At 36.7% G+C, this 19,402-nt stretch overlaps 1 protein-coding gene across 2 annotated transcripts; it reads right to left on the bottom strand.

Moving 5' to 3' along the window:
• Window positions 1-1,292: 1,292 nt before the first annotated feature.
• Window positions 1,293-18,872, bottom strand: CRLF2 (cytokine receptor like factor 2). Of its 2 annotated transcripts, XM_053970808.1 has the most exons (9): window positions 18,792-18,872; window positions 16,753-16,848; window positions 10,516-10,627; window positions 9,628-9,800; window positions 7,946-8,085; window positions 7,008-7,170; window positions 4,867-4,981; window positions 3,731-3,815; window positions 1,293-2,517 (listed from the first exon to the last, which is right to left on the bottom strand). In XM_053970808.1, exons 1-9 carry the CDS (start codon window positions 18,808-18,810, stop codon window positions 2,245-2,247), a joined length of 1,176 nt encoding a protein of 391 aa, XP_053826783.1. In that variant the 5' UTR covers window positions 18,811-18,872; the 3' UTR covers window positions 1,293-2,244. The 2 variants fall into 2 exon arrangements, with proteins under 2 accessions (XP_053826783.1, XP_053826782.1); XM_053970807.1 differs by lacking the exon at window positions 18,792-18,872 and having other exon boundaries at window positions 16,753-16,870.
• Window positions 18,873-19,402: the final 530 nt, after the last annotated feature.

The raw sequence follows: 19,402 nt of genomic DNA on the forward strand, positions 1-19,402 counted from the left end.
AGGGGGGAGGGGATCTTTGTTTTGAATGTGAATAATTCCCTATGTTTTATTTTCTTCTTGGGCAATATTTTAAAAATAAATATTTGAGGTGTGTGGGTGTTTTGTTTGTCTTATTTCTAATATGTTATATACAATGCAAGCGTAGTTGCATACATGCACAGAAAAACCCTTTCTGTCTATAAAACACAATAGGAGATATAGTTTATACTAAAAACTTACATGATTATAACATTTCAGGATAGCTGATTAAACAGAACAATTCAACATGATGTTCTCCTCTATTTTTTTTCAGAGTAAAGTTTCAGGAAAATGTACTAAAATGTTTTGAATCCAGATAGTCAAGTATTTACCAACAGAAAGTGGTTTAATTGAAGTAGCTAGCTTTGCAGGCAACCATATGATGTGGGTTGAAGAGGAAGCAGCTAAACATTATATTCTGTGCTTTGCTTCCCTCTTTATTCATAGAATCATTACTGGAGCAGGTTCTTGTCTGTTGTAATTCACTATAACTTCTTTGGTTCTAATGCAATAATGACGATTTATATCATGTACAAAGAGCTGAGCTGAGATAGTTTCTGCTCATCATGTTTTACAGAGCTTAAATTAGCTTAAAATCCCATGCTTTCTTAGAGTGCTATTGAAACTTTTCATGGTTACCTTTCACAAAAAAATTCCAGAAGTGTGCAGTGTACAAAAAGCATCCCCCAAACTTGCACACAAGACAAGATTGTTTTCAGGATTACAGGAAATCCCTTGCCAGCATGTTGATCTTGTTAGTGAACAGTCAAATCTGTGACAATGTCAAAAAAAGCTCAGGGAATGTGGCTGAACTGTCCTTCCAATTAAGTTTCCCACTTACTGGCCAGAAAATGTCTGCATTTTTCTTTGTAAAACAAACTGGAACACCTAGACAAAGATATTGACACTTAAAGATCCATATCATTATTTACTATTCTTGAAAAGATCTGGAATTGAAGTTTTTAAAGCACTGAATTAAAATATTTTACTTATCATTGTAATTTTTTGATATGTGCAATTTCCAATTTGCACAATAAATTAGAGTGTTTGCATAATGAAAGCATGTGATTGACAAGGCTCAGTCAACTGATAAAGCATTTAATGACTGACTGGTATACAGATGAATAACTAGCTAATTCAGCATATAATCACACTGTATCTGCTTACCCAGGTGATAGACACTTTTGACACTTAAAATTTTTTATAAAATTTGCTTTCAAATAGTATGTAACATGAGTCATATAGAGAAACTCAGAGTAGTCAAGATTTTTTTCTCAAGTCTGATTGTTTAGTATATTGCATTTTAAATTTTAAGTTAAACATATTTTAAAAGATGGCATATTTAGAAAACTTTAAAATATTGGTCTAAACTTATTTTTAAACTTGTTGAAAAAAAACAAACTCCCCATTTGCTAAAGAGAAACAAGAGACTAGTATATGCAATATGGACAAGAAGTCCTAATTTGTGTCTACAGCTGCTGATTGCACTAAACCCCAGTTTGAAATAAATGAAACTCTTGTAAACATAAATACTGTTCAAAATGAACTTCAGTTTTCTAAAATAAAGGCTGTAGGATGCTGACTATTCAAAAACTGTAAGATACAGAGGACATGACCTTCTGAGGAAACACTTGAAGCCCATCTGTTCTGGAGGAAGCTGCCTACACAGAAGTATCTGCAGGCTAAAATGTGATTCAATACTGTACATTCTTGCTCTTCTCTTAGAAGTGGGCCTTATTCGTCTCTACAAAACCTTTAAGGCATGCCATGAAATGCAAAGTTACACAACAAAAATCTCTTTACACGAGACAGCAAAACTTCTTTATTTTCTCTCTTCATTTGGGAAGAACAATGGTGTTGTTTGCCCTGTTCTACACACTTCATAAGCAGAAGGACTAAATCTCAGCTCGGCTGACATATATTATGCTCCTATGGAGCTCCTATGCTCCCCTGTCCACAGAAGGAAAATGGGGCTTAGGGATAAACCCCAATTAGAAGAACAAATCCTCATTTAGAAGAACAAATCCTGACTCTATTAATTATCAGGAGTTTGTTTCAAACACTTGAGTCTGCCCAAGAGATCGTAGCTGTTGGGAAAGTACACATCTAAAAACACAGCCCAGTGTCTTTCTTGATGTGAATCTTATCATGATTACCTTTTCTATTCAGTTACTCCCCCAAACACATCAGGATTTTTATGGAATTTCCTAACACCTTCTGCAGCTTTTATAACATCACATACATATCGTCATTCATTAAAACATGGAAGCCAGCAAAAGGAGCTATAGTGTTGGATGCTGGTATCAGGCAGGCAATCTCAGCTGCTTTGCTGTCATTATTTTCAGCTGCTCCTGGAAAAGTGAAGATTTTTTCCAAAGGCTCCTCTTTGCCACTGTTCTTCCCATCTTCTTGCTGGCTTTCTGCCTCGGTGATGGACTCTGGTTCTTCATATTCTAGCTTGGTTTGCAACACCACGTGGTCATTTTTGTCTAGCCATTCCTAGAAAAATTAAAATGTTAATGTTAATGTTGTGAAAAAAAACCTGGCTGTTCCAATTACCAACAAAACCAATTACCAACCTTCCTTTCATATTGGCATCTTTCCAGGATAAGCCACAATGGAGAAGATGAAACAGAACCAATGTAGAGAAGCAGGACATAAAATAGCAGGACAGAAGAAAGATAGAATGGCAGGAAAGCAGATAAGATTCCAGAACTGCATACAAAGTCCTACTTATTCTTGAGACCACATAAAATACATTTTTGTATTTAATTAGGACCCTTAGAAAACCTTGGATGTGTAAAATATCTGGTGTTCCCTCTTTGATGGACTTATGCTTTCTTTGACCCAAGCACTGACTTAATCTAAATTAAGACTAAGTTCAGATGAAGATTTAGGCAACATAGCATATCTGTATTACTGCTTCAGTACTAATTTGTATTTGTTTTTTTTTTTTTCCTTCATTTTGAATTTAAAGCTATCTGTATATAAAAAGTTTTCAGCTTGTCACTAAAAAATTATTACTGATTTTTGATATTCCATTGGATTTGAAAACATAAATATTTAACCTGTTTCCCCTTTAGAGGAAACTTACTAGCAATTAAGGTAAACACTAGTACAACTAACACAGAAAACTACACCACATATGTGATGTCAGGGACTCATAAGAAGCATTAAGAAAACAAAAGCAAAAACTGTAGTCTATTCGTTTGATAGCTATTCCGTGTCTAAAGGTTTTGGGAGCATGCACCTCTATGGCTAAGAGAGGCTGTTTCCTGCTGTGACTGACGTCTCCATAGGTGTGAGTGCCATCACTGTGCCGGCATTCACACACTCAACACTTCACAAACAGGAAAGACAAGACCAGGTGGAAGCAAGCTCCCTGACCTATCGGGCACAGGAAAGGATGCAAACACCGCAGTGTCATTTCAGTGGATATTGTGCTTCTCAAAACCCTTAAATTCTTCTCCAGCAGTTTCTCAGTCTCTATAGCAAGTGTCTTTTCACAGTCCCAAAGCAGCACTGCATTGATTTTATGAGCATTTGCTCCGTGGATCCTCTTGGTGATGGTGCACAAGGGAAAGGGTTTTGGGGCTTTTATCTTGGGTCAGAGACTCCTTGTGTTAATGCCTGTGCATAGCAAGAGTGAGTATCTACTTTCAAATTATTCTCAATGTTTTGGAGTTTACAGCCCTGCTAAGGTGATTTTTACCTGTAAATTTCCATTATGATAATTGAAGAGATCAGCAAATGGGTATTTTGGGTCTGGTATAGCAGGCAGGATTGACATCCGAACCCTGCAAAAAGGAAAAAAAATAAAAATAAATGTTTTGTTATAGCAGAGTTATTCATACAAAAAAATCTCCTTCAGTACAGTTCTGTACCCCCAAATATATTTTACATGACAGTATTCTGTTCTTGATTTCTTTTAAATGTGTTCTAAAGTAAAAAAGCAGTTACGACAGTCTGATAGCACCATCAGACTAAGAGATTTATTTTTTGATAAGTTTTCAACTCAATCCCAGTCTTGCAAAACCCAGACTTTACACAAACTTCCACTTAGTCAGCATGTGCCATTCTGCTTGATGCAGTAGTCAGAGCTTACATTCTCTGGTTACCTTCCCCTAGACAGGGAAGATGGTGTAGCAACCATCTGTACAGCAACAGCTGCATTGGCTGAGTTAGTGAACACAAATGTAAATGTGAACGATAGAAGTGCAAGAGAAAAAACTCAACTTATGAACTAAAAGGGCAATTAGAGTCACAAATACTTTATTCTCTGAAAATATGTCATTTTTGGCTCTTTTTTTCCTACCAAAAAAGCCAAAATCTGGGGCCTTTGTGGGTTTGCTTGTTGTTTGGTAGTTTGGGTTTTTTTTTTTAACTGTAAATTCTAAACATGAGCAGCATTATTCAACTGCCAATCTAAATATTTATATAGTCTTATTAAAGTTAAATGCACTCAGGCTTACTTTATCCTACTGCAAACAGACATTTTGATTGATTGATTGATTGATGATGGTTGAATAAAAGAATGTCCTTTCAGAAGAAGTAGCTAGAATATTTGGCTTCTCAGAATTTAACTCAATTTCTTAAAAAGAGAAGAAATTAGGTGGAAGAGACAGAATTTTATCCTGAAATATTGTCTTTTACCAGAATTGTTCCAGTTTTGTAAATTAAAGGCCTGGGTGTATTATACTTCAAGCAACAATTAAGCTAGTGACATCTACATTTTCACTATGACTTCATTTACCTGCTAAGAATTTTCATCCAAGAGACTTCATACAGAATGATAGCTCTATTTTCTTGACATGGCTATTTAGTAGTAACCAATAAAACTATATTTACCTCTGCCATTTACACAGAAGAATCAGAAGGATAAGCATCATTAAGAGTACTGCCAGCAAACAACTTAAAACAATTACTGTTTTTGACTGAGGAGTTATATCATCATCACATGAATCTAAGAATAATCACAAAAAGAATATGTCAAAAAATATTTTTTGCTTTAACTGTAAATGTTCCTAATCATGCTAAAATGTTGAGTTTTTTAAAAAAGAAAAAAAAAAAAACAAAAACAAAAACAAAAAAAACCCCAAACAAACAACAACAAAAAAAAAAAACCCCAGAAATGTTTTTAAGGACTAATAAGACAAGATTAACTGTTTGATTGAGACTGAAAAGAAAATCTCTGCTTCCCCAAACCTTGCAACAAAATGAAATTGTGCTTCTATTTATCTAAACTGACCTGGTATAGGACAACAGAGGGGGCTTATAGGCAGTGTAGATGCATTATGAATGAATCAAGTATTTCTACTCACCTTCATCACATTGTATAAAGTGATAAAGCAACTTTGTGCTAAGATCTGTATTACATAAACCGACTTACAATCATTAAAGCTGCAAATGCAAGCTTACATGTAGCCCACATGTCTTATCTCCCAACAAAAAAACAAATAATCCCAGCAAACAAAGAGACAGAAAATCACAGGAGTTGATACCCAGAAAGTAACTAGTGGCAGGCTAACACCTAACATGCAAGTATATAAAACTAATGAACTTGTGCATTTTTCTGCATTCTCAGTGCTCTTCCTGCAGCTTTTGTAATGCAACCTCAAACCTCTGCCTCCTACTACTGACCTTCTGGTCTCCATGAAAATGCCAAAATCCTGGATGATTATTCATACAGAAGCAACTGTCCAGCCAGTTCCACCACCCTGCTCTGTTTAGCTGCCAGGAAACCACAAGTAAAATTGTGACCCCCCTCCCCACTAAGTGAGGTCTTCAGAGTTTATGAAATTTCTTGAAGCTTCATCTGATTATAGATTTGGAGTCCAAAACTCATTAAAGTCCTGAAGAAAACTGCTTGCCCCAGTGGAGGAGCTGTGTCAATGTCACTTCTGATCCAGGGGCTCACAGAATGTCTTAACCACTTAGATTGTCTCCTCTGTTATGTCCTTCCTTACAGGTACCTGCTGACAGCCTCTGGTCAAATGGTTCAGGTAAGGCTGATAAGTTGTCTGCTCTCAGAGGTGCAGAGGAAGACATTGTCCTTATTTCCTAAGGGCATTTGCCAGCCACACCTGAGGACAGGCTCTCAATTTGCATAGTGGAAAAGTCTTCTCTGTAGGTCAGCACTGTGGCCATAAGTGCACAGGCTACCTATGGTCCAGGACTTTATCCCAGCTAGGCTGTTTTTAAGTGAGCCAATAGCCCATTGCATTTTAGACAACTCAGATCTTGTTACACTGAACAACTGAGGGCTTCATTATTCTGAAAAAGTCTAGTGGGTGGCAGTTTGTGTTTAGGTAATATAAATGTGTTGGTATAGCGTAGTCTTTTTGTTCCTACAGAAAATCTAGGGTTTGGTTTTGATAAGCAGTTTACAGATACTGTTTACATTGACAATCTAATTAATGTCAGTCACCCTCAGTTAATTGCAACTGTCTATTAGGAAAGCAGTGCTGATACTGGTTATGCTTCCTTTTAATCTCTTTTTCCCCATCCTCCTTGTTTCAATCAATCTAGTACCCTTGAGCATCAGACTTCTGTGACCTGTAGTCCTGTAGTTCAAGTGGATATACTTGCAAAACAAACTGCCTTCAAGAACTGGACATCAGGGATTTTCTTAGAGTTCATATTTGATGTCTAAATATCATATACGGGCACCCTCCTTCAACACCCACACCCACACACCCCTCATGCATTACATCACTGTCACTGGGGAACCTTAATGCTATCATAATAAATAATAACAGTGTTAACTTTGCTGATTATGACATAAATTGGTAGCTTCAGGGGCCATCAGGAACAAAGTGGACAGAGTTAAATTAAACAGGTGCAATTAAACATTCACATGAACTTTCTTTGATAACACAAGATGGAGAACAATCGTGCAACATTCATTTGCTGCATGTCCTCAGCTTCTGTTGAAGTCACCCCTTCTTCTTTTGCACTTAGACTGTATATAAATATATATTAGCTGTTACCTAATAACGTGCCATTCATCCAAAATGTTTCAGCTGCCCAGTCACTGCTGTATTTAACTACGTTGCAGTAGGGTACTCGCCTCCTCAGTCTGACCCGGAAAGAGTAGCACTTCCTTGGATCAAAGCCTTGCTCTCTAACACTGCAGCATTTAGAAGTTCTGGACTGTGAAAGAAGGTTAATCATTGTTAATTCTGGTTTTCAAGACAGTGCTTCAAAATGCTGCACTCAGTCATGATCACAACTAGGACAAGGGATAGGCCAATGCAAAACCTCAGAAACAAATGTTAAACTTCTATGAGGTTTGAGGAATTCAGTTTCTTGATTGACTTTTGACTACTAATATCCATTACTTGTTGTATGGTATTGAGTTGAAGGTCCTAACAATCATTTAATAGTGCACTACATTACAGTTGTATATTTACAATACACAAAGGCACTCCAATCCACAAAATATTTGCAAGTTATATTTGAGAATGGAAAGGTTTAAGTTAGTGAAATAATATTTGGAAATACTTAACAGCTAATTTTAGAATAAATAAGAATCCTGTGTAATTTGTTTTTTTTTTTATACTCTTCAATAGTTTTTCTTTTTTTTTTCCTCTCTTCTTTACTCTAATCTGTTTTCTGAGTCTATCTTTCCAAACTCCTCTATTCTAAATGTATACCTTTTCTTTAGATTGCCCTCAGCTCTTAGGGTGGGAACTGCCTTTAACTTGTAAATTATTTCTGGCAATGTAGAAACCCAGGATTCGAAAAATCTAAATGTTTTCTGCTGGCAGATATATTTGAAAATATAGGATGGGAGAAAATTTGGAAACAACTATATTTTATATTCTATGGATATAAAACTTCCAACTTCCAACTCCTTCTAGTGTTGAATAAAAATATAATGTCCAACTGCTTTTAATGTTGAATAAAAATATGACATGCAACTCACTTGCCACTCTTTGTCAAATTTGCTTTTGTACTGAAGCTCAAATGTCAAGCACCATGCATTTCTCTCTGGTTTATTACAGCTTGCAGTAACAGTGTCCTCTTCCCAGAAGAAGGTCACATTTTCTGGTGGACTGGGCTTTACTGAGAAGAAGAGAAACAAATTTTGCTGTAGTGTCCTAAAATGCACTTTGCAGTTAAAATAATTTTTTTCCTTCCTTGGTTCAATATTTCACTGAGTAGTAAGAGAAGGTGGGCTTTCTTCTTGGAGGCTTCACATTTGCAGCTGACCTCGCTATTAAACATCAAAATGGAGCTTGAGACCATGACACTTTTCATGATTTGAGGCAACACATTCAAAGGCAGTAACTGTCTCACGTCAGGAACCTATTGTAGCTACTTAAGGAAAGGACTTCAGTCTCCTCACACTCCCTGCAATCCAGACAAAGAAACAAGCTTCCTCATGGGAAAGGAAGTGACAAACTCAGTACCATAGAACCTCCAAGACAGACTTTTGCAGCTTCTGGAGGCTATGTGGGATATGGTGAGGCATCTGCAAAAACCCCGGGTTCCTTTCTATGCACCACTGAATCTGCCCCTCACTGTTTCCAGAGGGTCTGAAGACAGCTCCATGGTTTGACCTATGCAGATGGTAAATCTTCTGCAGTAGGAAATAAAGGGGTGAAAAGAGCGCTAGCTGCTTTTTCAATCCTTCTAGTTGCCTTTCTGTATTATGAAAACTCTTCCTTCGTAATTTAAAGGCTTCAGTCTGATCCTTGATATTTGTCTTTTGTTACCTAACCTTTTTGAAATTAATTTTGTTATCAGCGGGTGTTTAATAGCAAAAATTTGAGGATCAGGCTGCAGTTTTCCATAATTTCACAGATATTGGTAAAATTAAGAGATATAAAAGTATTCTCAAAGTGTGATGCCTTTACAGGTTTGTGTTTAATCCCTTTTGCTAAAACATTATTAATACATTTGAAATATATATTTTTTTTTCAGATAATTCTCCATTGTATATATTCTGTGTGATTTCTATTAGAAAAAAAAATCCCACTACTTTGAATGATGCAGATATGTCAAATTCCAGTAGTTTTTGATCAACTAATCTCACACTAGATGTTAAAAATGTATTTGGGGACAGGAAAGATTTGATAAAAACAGGAGCATCTCTCTACTAGTAGTAGGATGTCCCTTTTACTCTGCCAGACTGTACCATAGCCACTCAGTTAATTTCTATAGGCATCAATGATGGTTTTGTGACAGCATCTTTGACAAGAAGCAGTTTGCTGCCTCACATTGCATGAAAGATGGCAAAAGAATGAAAGTGGAAAGTATGAGAAAGATCACACAGTCAGCACTAAGACAAAAAAATATTATTAATTTTCTTAATCAGCAGGCCTGCACTATACAAAAACACCCCCATATATATATTTTTAGTATTTTCATCTGGATTTTGAAACTGTATTTTGGGACAAGTCTAACTGTCCTATGTTATCTCACTGAACTGCAGCTGCACACAAGCCCATGTAAATACAGCAAGGAACAAAAATCAACATGAAATAACTGTAGTTTTGTTTTGACGTACACAATACTAACATTTTATATGCCATATAACTGATTTCTTCTCAAACTTAGAGAACTGGAAAATCTGCCAAAGTAGTCATGATTTTTTATACTTACTGTAAAAATCAGCTTTTAGATTTTTATAAAAAAGCTCTTCACTTCCATTGCTGTTCCTGATAGAAATGGCAAGAGTAGGTCCTTCTGTCTTAAAAAGACATCCAGAATTATAATCTTGATCCAATAAATAGGTGATACATGGCTTCCAAACTTTGTTCTTGCCTTCACCAAATCTGCAAATGAAATAATATTGGTAAATGGAGAGCTTAAAAATTAGCACAAGTACAATTTTTAATGCTCTTTCCTTTTTTTTTTTTTTCAAATGCTACACTGAGGAAAGTCTGAGCATGGTTTTTCTTGAAGTGACAAATTTCACAGTGGTATGAAGGAATTAATCACCCAAACTTCACCTAATTTCCAGCCCTGGGTTTGGATGCAATCTGAAATAATCAAGTTTTGTTCATGCTGTTGTTTTCTAGTAAGGGAATGACTTGCTCAAACAGATGCTCTCATGATCATGTTGTCAAGACTGTACTGTGAAAAGTTCTTCCACATATACAACCCAGAAAGAAAAGATAAGCACTATGACTGTCTTTAACCAAAATATTGCACTTCTGTTAGTTATTAATGATCTCAGTTAATAAGGAAAATATATACACATCTGTGGAAAAAACACTTTCAATTGTGTAATTAGCATAAGCAATGCATGGAATGCAGGGACAATGGCAGAAGAGGGACAAATCTTTCATATCATTTCTGTAGTGACTAATTACTCACCAGGTTTATTGATTTGTACACTTCTGTGGGATGTGAATATAAACAGGTTTCTTTCTTCTTAAGAAATGTTAAAGGCATTTCTAATTTACAGAAGACTCAAATGGACTTGGATATTTCATCTCCTTAAGGAAATCCTTTAACAAGAGGGGAATAGGCACTGACAATACTCACGTGTAAAAAAATGACACATTCTCATTGGGAAAAAGCTCTCTTGCTGCCCATGTGATCTGCATCTTCTCATTATTGAAGTTGATTATTGTGGTGTTGATGGCATCTTTCCCACCTGCTCAGGACATTTATGGAGAATATGATTTCAGGAGTGAGTATGAAAAGCATCCCTTGACATTAGTAGGCAGTCAGTATTTCTAAGATATGTATCCAATAGGCTCAGATGATCATAAAATAAGAAGACATAAGAACATACAAAATACAAGGAACTAGAGTAAAATAACTTAGAGAGGTTGAAATTAGAATTTCAAAATAATGAAATGAAGGCATGCACAGCAACATGAGAGAGAGGCTTGGCCGCATGGTCCCAGGACCGATAAGGGTAGACTGGGCCACGTTCACGCACTGCACGAAGCCTGTACCTGGAGGACAGCTTTCCCCAAAATATCTGCTGAGGAAAACTGGGAGCTAACACTGCAAGGAACATCTGTGAAACTGTCAGATGTTTGCTGTAGGAAACGAGGAACTAACACCAGAAATGCAAACCAGTCAAGACCCACAGGAACGCAGAGCAGATCAGCACAAGTAGATGTATTGTATGTTTGATCTATGGCCCATTCCGCCTTAATACAAGCACGATCATTTAACGTCCCCTGACCGCACGCAGGTATTATTTCCTCTCTGATCATCTCCTTGTTACTGTTCTTGCTAGGGACACAGGATTCCACAATCAGACACTGAAGATAAACCTGACATTGAAGAAATGGAGAAATTAAGAAGGCAGAAGGATTAGAAACCCATTCCATATCAAAAATTATTTTGCATTCTATAAGATGTGAAATTGTGTTTACTTGAGGGAATAAAGAGGAAGAAAACGTATCATCAAGAAACCAGTTGAAGGTAAAATTTTCAGACTTCTCTCTCCAGCTGTGAAGTGTCCACCACTAAAAATATTTCCTGGAATATTCCTGTCTAGAAGGAAAATATAGAATTTTAGCCTTGATTGCTGTGTACATTTTATGCTTCTCTGGACTTTTGAAGGGGTTTAAAATTTTAAAATATTTCTTATGAGCTTTTCATCATATCATAGTCATTCTGATTATTTCATGGGAATCAAGAATCACTATTCTCATGGTTGCTATCTTTTGCTCTGTAATCAACATGAAGAATGTGAGACATGGGTTCAAGTAAGCATTTTGCCTATTTTCATGCCTATATCTGTGTCTAGGTGCGTTATGACTACTCCAATTAGAGTAATAACATTTTTGTGGAGGTGTACTTGGGTTGTAACATGTAATTTTGTCAAAACCATTCGAGACAGTTATGACAAAAATCCAGGACATACTGGATAGATGTGCCTTCAGGTTTCTGCTATGTGTCTCATGGAGCGGTGGAAAAAAGATTCTGCTCTTATTCAAGAAAAGGACTTGAAACTACCTCCTCCATCTCTTACTTAATGCCTGCAGACTTGTTTTGTATTGATTTCTCAAAATCTTGTTTACATGCTGAGGCAAAACAAGAAGTGAAAAACCTTAAAAGGTGTAATAAAGTGGAGTTTATCCAGCCGGTTCTATCTCTGTTGCAACAAAGAACCTATGTAGTTCATTTTTCATAAGACTTCAAGCTCTTTGTAATTCCCTTCTGTAGGTCTAAGAGATGATCTTGTCTTTTACTAAAGCCACTAAGAAATATGCAGGCAAAGTGCCTAACAGTGGATTCTTGGTCTGTGATTGCACTAACACATTTTAAATTTTATAGACTACTTTAGAATGGTTGTGCTGTGCAGTATATTGTGTAACTGAAATCCTTTACTTTTTGGACTTAGATTTTATATAAATATAGTTTAATGTATATTTAATGTGTATTAAGTGTATAATTACATGTTTTCCATCCTTAAATAAAGTTGACATAATAAAAAAATTATAAATGTTAGAATGGAGAATATTGTACTGTCCTGAGATAATTTTTACGACTATATAATTAATCCTTTCCATTCCCTTTAGAAGTTACAAAATATATACTTTCTACTTTTGGATAAGTAGTATGATTGCCTGTATTTTCACTCTGAGAAAGAACTGCTAATGATCATGCTTCAATTATGAAAATAAGAACAGGAAAGTATGTGCTTTCTTAATTACATATTTTCAAGGGTAATTGATTTCAAAATTAATTTCTGATGTTGTTTCTGTGTGTACAATAGTTGGGCAGAATGACAGAAAGAAAAATGCTCTTTGTAGGGTATGTTTTTGAATCTTCCACTAGACCAGGCTGCTCAGAGATCCAACCAACCTGGCCTTGAACAATTCCAGGGATGGGGCATCCACAGCTTCTCTGTCCAACCTGTTCCAGTGCCTCACAACTCTCATAGTAAGGAATATTTTCCTAATATTTAATCTAAATCTAGTCTCTTTCATTTTAAGGCCATCGCCCCTTGTCCTGTCACTACATGCCCCTTATAGAATGTCTCTTTCCATCACAGTTGATGTGAGGTGTTCAGTCAATTTGGTCACAAGGGCTCTGCAGGTACAAAAAAAAAAAAAAAGAAGGAAAAGGGGAAAAGGAGTTTATAACATAAATACAGAACACTGTAACAGAGGTAAGGAGAGGGAAATCTTGTTTTAAATATCTCAAAAAGGAAAAAAACTGCAGTGCTATGAGTTTTATCCCTCCAAGTTCAGAATGCTAAAACAATATTATAATGCTTATTCTTTCTAAATTCATTTTATCTTACTGGGAAGTATAAATAACTTTTTTTTTCTTTTTCTTTGCAAATTATATTTCTGGGGAAATTGTTAGAATTAAGAGGGATACCACTGGTTCTTTAATTGTGAGAGAGAACATACAGAAATTGTTTATCCAAATTTTTTTTAGACATCTGACAATGTGGTGACAAAATTTAGACTAATTTTGCCTCTCAGATAGGTGATCTGTGCTTGGGAATCTCCTTGAACCTGTGACTCTTTATCCTACAACCTGCCAGCAGAGAAGCCACCCTTCCATCTCTGTGCAGGTCAATTATTGAAATCATTTTTCCCTCAATTTTCCCACATTTTCCCTCAATACCAATGTGAAAAGGACACCAGCATTAAAGCCCTGAATCCCATTGTGTTCTTTCAATAGGGAGTTTGATCTCTTCAAACTCTCAGTGGGTTAGTTGAGGTATGACTGGCTCTAGAGATGGATCCTAGTAAGGAAACCAGAGGAATCACATGGCGTTTCCACACAATACAAAGTGGACAGTAACTGAAAATGAAGTGTCTGTTCTGACCAGCCTGTTGGAAGGCAAAAAAAGACACCAATTAATTCTGAACCTTAAACAACATTCATTATTTATTTTTTTCAAATATATTATAACTCTGCACTAATTAGAGGCTGCAACTCAGAGGTGAAGACTAACTCTTGGATTTGGCAATTAATATTTTTTTGTATGGCAAAAAATATCAGTTTGACTCCAGTCCTGCAGTGATTTATTCATGGACATAACTCTTAGTAGTTGACTTCAGCAGGATTGGCCAGATTGTATCAACTTAACAACATAAATAAATATATCAATAAATATATTGTACCAACTTAACTACATAAATAAAAGTATGAACTCCATCAACTGCAGTTATTCGTGTACTAAAAAGGAAGGCAATGCATTATTAAATTCTTTAACAAGAAATAGAAAGTTAATTGAAATGGAATAGAAATTATAATAAACCATCTGGTGATATATACATATTGTTTCCTGTGCTCCAATTGTAAAAAATTTCATAAGAAATCAGTTTCAACATAATTAAGTAAATATGTAGGACAGAATCTTACCAATCTTTTATCATTAAAGACTTTGTTTTCAGAGCTCTAGTCAGAGAAATTTTCTTCTGTGCTTCCTAATTTCATGAGTTGTGAAGCCTTTTTGAATGTTGTATGAATTGTACTTTTTGTAAATATACAGTAGGTATTTGCATGTATCTTTCCAAATTATAACATGTATATTTTGCATAATTTAAATTTCAGCATGAAGGCATGCATAACCTAAGTGAGTTTCTTTAAAGTTTAGCATAAATTGACCTCAAATCCTCTGAGGATATATACAGTTTATCTGAAATATATTTTTTCTTTTTGATGTTGTTTCCCTTGCCATTAACTGAAAAGGTGTTTGGTTTTAAGCAAGTATACACCTATACTTCTGCAGGCAGAATCATTTTTCTCTTCTGTTTGTGGAAAGAGAAAGAGAATAGAGGAGACCATATCTATCCCTTTATTTATGATGCAATTTTTCTGAATTCAGCTGTGACATCATAGATCATTCTCAGCTGATGTGTCAGCTTTCCCACGGTAATTGCAAATATTTAAAGCCTTCTTCTAATTGTGATCCTGGAGGCATCCAATACACCAAATTCATAATTATTCTTTCTATTATAATAATAGATAGATGAAAAGATCAAGAATGTTATGAATAGGCAGTCCCTGGACTAAAAGAAATGGCACAACTTTCTGTCTAAGGATGACCTGCTGGTCTACCTAGGTATGCAGCATGTTGCAGTCCTGCAGGACACATATCAATTCCCTGGAGCAAGAGCTTCAGAAAGAATTATCCAAGCCTACACCTTCCATAGAACCTGACAGGGATTGATAAGGTTCTACACAAGACTTGAAACTCACAGACCCTGCTGGGGCTCTGTCCTAATTCTTTTCAGGACAGAGAAGCATGGAAAATACTGGTATGGTGTGTGGAGAAAGTAGTTCTATAGGGGAAAAAATAAAGAAATTTCCTTGAGCAAAAATTATGCAGATACAACCATGAGAAAGAATATGAGCAAGTACATTCCACCTCCTTTCTATTTTTCAAAGTTTATTACTGAGAAAAGGTACTACTGAAAGGGAAAATGCAAAAAGGCTAAATGTCATGGAACAAATTTAAAAAAAGAAAAGGAGAGGCAGAATATAAATCTTCAAAGATAACAGAATGAAACATGCATGTACTGGAACAGTTGCAACCTCATTGATACATAACAAAGAAGAAAAACTACTTTTGATTTCCTTACACTGATGAAACCTGATAACTAACCACATGTTGAACTTCCACATATTGCAGTACACTGTACAGAAACTACTGGAGAACGAGACCCAGATCTGAACCTATAGTCTTTAGTTACCCTTAATACTACTGAGTGATTAAGGACAGTTTTATTATTTTGATAGGAACAAATGTAGGTGAAAGTGCCATTTGTGCACAAGGCTGCTGAATTGAATGCATAGGGCAGAGAATGAATAGCAAACATCTTTTCAAGAGGAGGAAAAAGCCAGCAAGTGAAAGTTTTTTATAGATATTTTGAGACAAGGTATAATTCTTATAGCATAATTCTTAGAATCCACCAAATTGAATGCTTTGGGGTTTTCTCAGATCACTGCCCATTGCTAAGCATCACAACACTGCATAAAATAGGCACCACAGCTCTAATTTTCAAATTTTGTTCCACAAAGGCGTGTCATCAGCTCTGCAAGGCTATAGGTGATTGCTATCTCAGGGCAGAGAAGTCATCTTCCCTCACAGGACAGCCAGTGACTCACAGGAACAATTAACCCTGGGGAATCATGTGGTGCAGCATTGCCAAAAATGGTATTTACCATATGTATGGCAGAACAGAGAGTTAACTTATAGGTTGATAGCATGATAACTTTAAAGAATTTCTTTTTCCTTATAAAATGAATGAGAGGGAACTTGTGGGAAATTAACTAGAGTGAAGATTAGATTTTTAATGTAGGTATTGACCTTTATATTTGATTTCTGTAATAATGCATTTATCTTTGACAAGCTATAAGTAATGGCATCTAAGAACAGAGATGTTCTTAGGCAGCCAAGCAACTGGTCTTTAATAATTTTGCTGAGTAATAGTATTTTTATCTTGATGCTTTCTCAGGAGCAAAGTATTGCTAATCTCTTCCCATAGTGTTCATTCTTTCAGAGTACTAAGTGCAGAAGTCTTACCTTGAATGTGTTTTGTCCTTCTTTGTTCATTGAAGGCTAGTCTTTTCTGGCTGCAATCTACTCTGTTAGAAAACTTCCATAGAAATCTGTTATCTTTTGTTTTTTAGAAGACCATTTTCATTTCTGCTGGATATTATTTTTTGTTTGGTTCAATCTTCTTATCAAAAAAAACACTGAATATTGTAACACATGAGGTAAAATATACACATAAATATTGCTAGCTGATATACCAATTTTTAAATAAATATATGGGAATTTGAACTTACCAGAAGATAGTGACTGAGAAGCCACAAGGTTGCCTAGCATGAAGATCATTGAATATGCTTGAAAGATGAGTCTCATGGTTGGAATGACACAAAAGACTGTGAAGAGATGAGTAATCATAATCTCTGGATTTACTATTTGATCACTTTATACCAGATGCTGGAGGGAAGTGGAGGATATGACTACAGGAAATAAAAAATGGCTTATCTATAGCTACAAACAAATCAGAAGTGCAGGACCTTCTTCATAAAATAAAAAAAATATCCTCATAATATAAGTATCTCTTTTCCCAGCTTTATCTTCTCACAGCTGTATCAGTCAGAAGAGACCATAGACTTGATGCAAACCACAACGAGGCAGCTGTTCAGAGGTGTGACCACACAGAATCACAGAATCAATCACAGAGTCACAGAACAGGCAAGGTTCTAGGGGGACTACTTGAAGGGACTATGATAAGTCATCTGGTCCAACCTCCCTGCTCAGACAGGCTCATCTCAGAACACATGGCACAGGATTGTGTTCAGGTAGTTCTTGAATATCTCTAGTGAAAGAGACTCAACACCCTCTCTGGACCATCAGTTCCAGTGTGCAGTAACATCTGGAATAAAGTTCTACCTCATATTCAGGTGGAATTTTTTGTGCATCAGTTTCTGCCCATTGCCTCTTGTCCTATTGCTTGTCACCCCAAGAAGAGCCTGGCTCCATCTTCTTGGCACCATCCCTTCAGATATTGACAGACATTGATGAGGCATGAGAAAATGTACAGTAACCTTCTTCTCATGCAGGGGCTCTCTTGGGCAGAGGATCAGGTCTGTCATGGTGCACGTGAAGTGTCCTGGGCACACACACCATGCTGCCTGAGACCCCTGAACTACATTTTGCTGCAAATTTCTCAAGAGTAGGAGTTTGTCTGCCATGCCTGGTATACCAATGGATGATTGGGAATACACCCAGAAGTGCTGCCATGATTTTTTTTAGGCTTGTTTTCATTCCTTTTAGGTCCCTACCTAAAATGTTCACAGTCCCAAAAGAACTGTTTGTCCAATGACACCTTTTTCAGCTTAGTCACATCATCAAAGTCTGTGTGTCCCAAAAATACCCATTCAAATCTCAGTAATTTGTGGAAACACCAGCACAACTCTCTGACATACATACAGTATTCTGTTAACTGTCTGGTGCCTGCTTTGTCAAGTTCCTCCAGGGAGTCATTAATTCCTGGAACTAAAGTAACAAGCAACACAAAAGTCAAATACTAAACTAGGTCATAGGTGATAGTAAATGGAAAGCTTATATCACTCATGGTTTCCGCAGTGAGCATTGCAAAAGTCAGTGAGATAAACAAAGGCAAAGGTCCAAAATCCTCTGGTTCTTCAGGACATGGCAACTCCCACATGTCCCCCTTTGGGTTAAAAACACATTTTTCTTCCAAAAAAATGAGTCTTATCTGTCCTTAGAGAACATGTGAATGTGATGGAGCCAAATTTGTCCCTTTCTGCTTTTCACACAGGTAAAATACACTGGATTGCAGAGCTCCTAACGTAGTTCACTGTTAGGAGGGGAAGGATAGAGGAAGACAACAAAGGATAGCTATCTAAAATACCTTCTAGATTATAATTATTTTGATTTTAAAGACACTGCATCTAAATCAAGGTCTAATTCTCAAGCAACAACACCACATTTTCACTCACCTTTTCCTTACACCATGTGTGTTTGTACCACAAGTAATTATCCCTCCCACAGTCTTCTTTTTCATATACTGAGGTCAAACAAAAATGAGTCAAACAAAATCTCTCTTTTTACTACTTTGGAACCCAAACCTAGGGCTGAGGTCCTGTGGAATAAAAATGACATCTAGGTCAAACAAACTGCTTGTATTAAGCTGATGCACTGTTGAGCTATTTTTGCTACTGCTGAGAGAAATATCAGATTTGGCACTAGAGGGATGTAGGGCTTTGGCACCTCCCACCTCCCCCCCATGCAGGCAGATACTGGCCCAACTACCTGCCTTAGGTTCTGTTTACTGTAAGCCAGCCCTGATTACCTGATTTGATTTTTTTCATGATCCTAGTCCATGAACTGAACAGCTGCGAGTAACACCGTAAGATCTGTTCTCCTGGAGGACTTTTTCTGCCTGCCTGCAGGAGTGCACTTGATTAACTTGTCCATGTGCTCTGGGTCATTGCTCTCAAGAGGACGAGGACAGAGCATTCTCACAACACAGCCCCTCTTAAGGGCTCACACACAGTGCAGTGTTGGATTGTTTGGCCTGAGAAAACAAGATTCATCCTGCAACTTCATGCAGGAATAGGGAAAGCAAATGGTGAAGGTGAGCTGAAAAGTAGCTGCCAGGGCTTCTGATGCTGACTGCTGGAAGAGAAAATTCTTAGCAAGACACTCAGAGGATGAGAGCAATGCAAGTAATGCAAGCAAATTAAAAGAGGCCCTTTTCACTTCATTTTTCGTTTTGGATCAAACTGCACAAACAGATCTTGGCCCTCTGCCAGATCGTCTACCCACAGCAGCAGCTCTTGGGTGGCTGCACTTGCCAGCTGCAACTTCCAGCACCCTTGCTAACTTTCATCAGTTTCCTTCCTCTCTTTTTATTCCCCTTTCTATAATTTCATTGGTGGTTTTAAATGGGTCTTGGATCAC

This window comes from Vidua macroura, chromosome 2 (genome assembly GCF_024509145.1).
Source record: "Vidua macroura isolate BioBank_ID:100142 chromosome 2, ASM2450914v1, whole genome shotgun sequence".
NCBI lineage: Eukaryota > Metazoa > Chordata > Aves > Passeriformes > Viduidae > Vidua > Vidua macroura.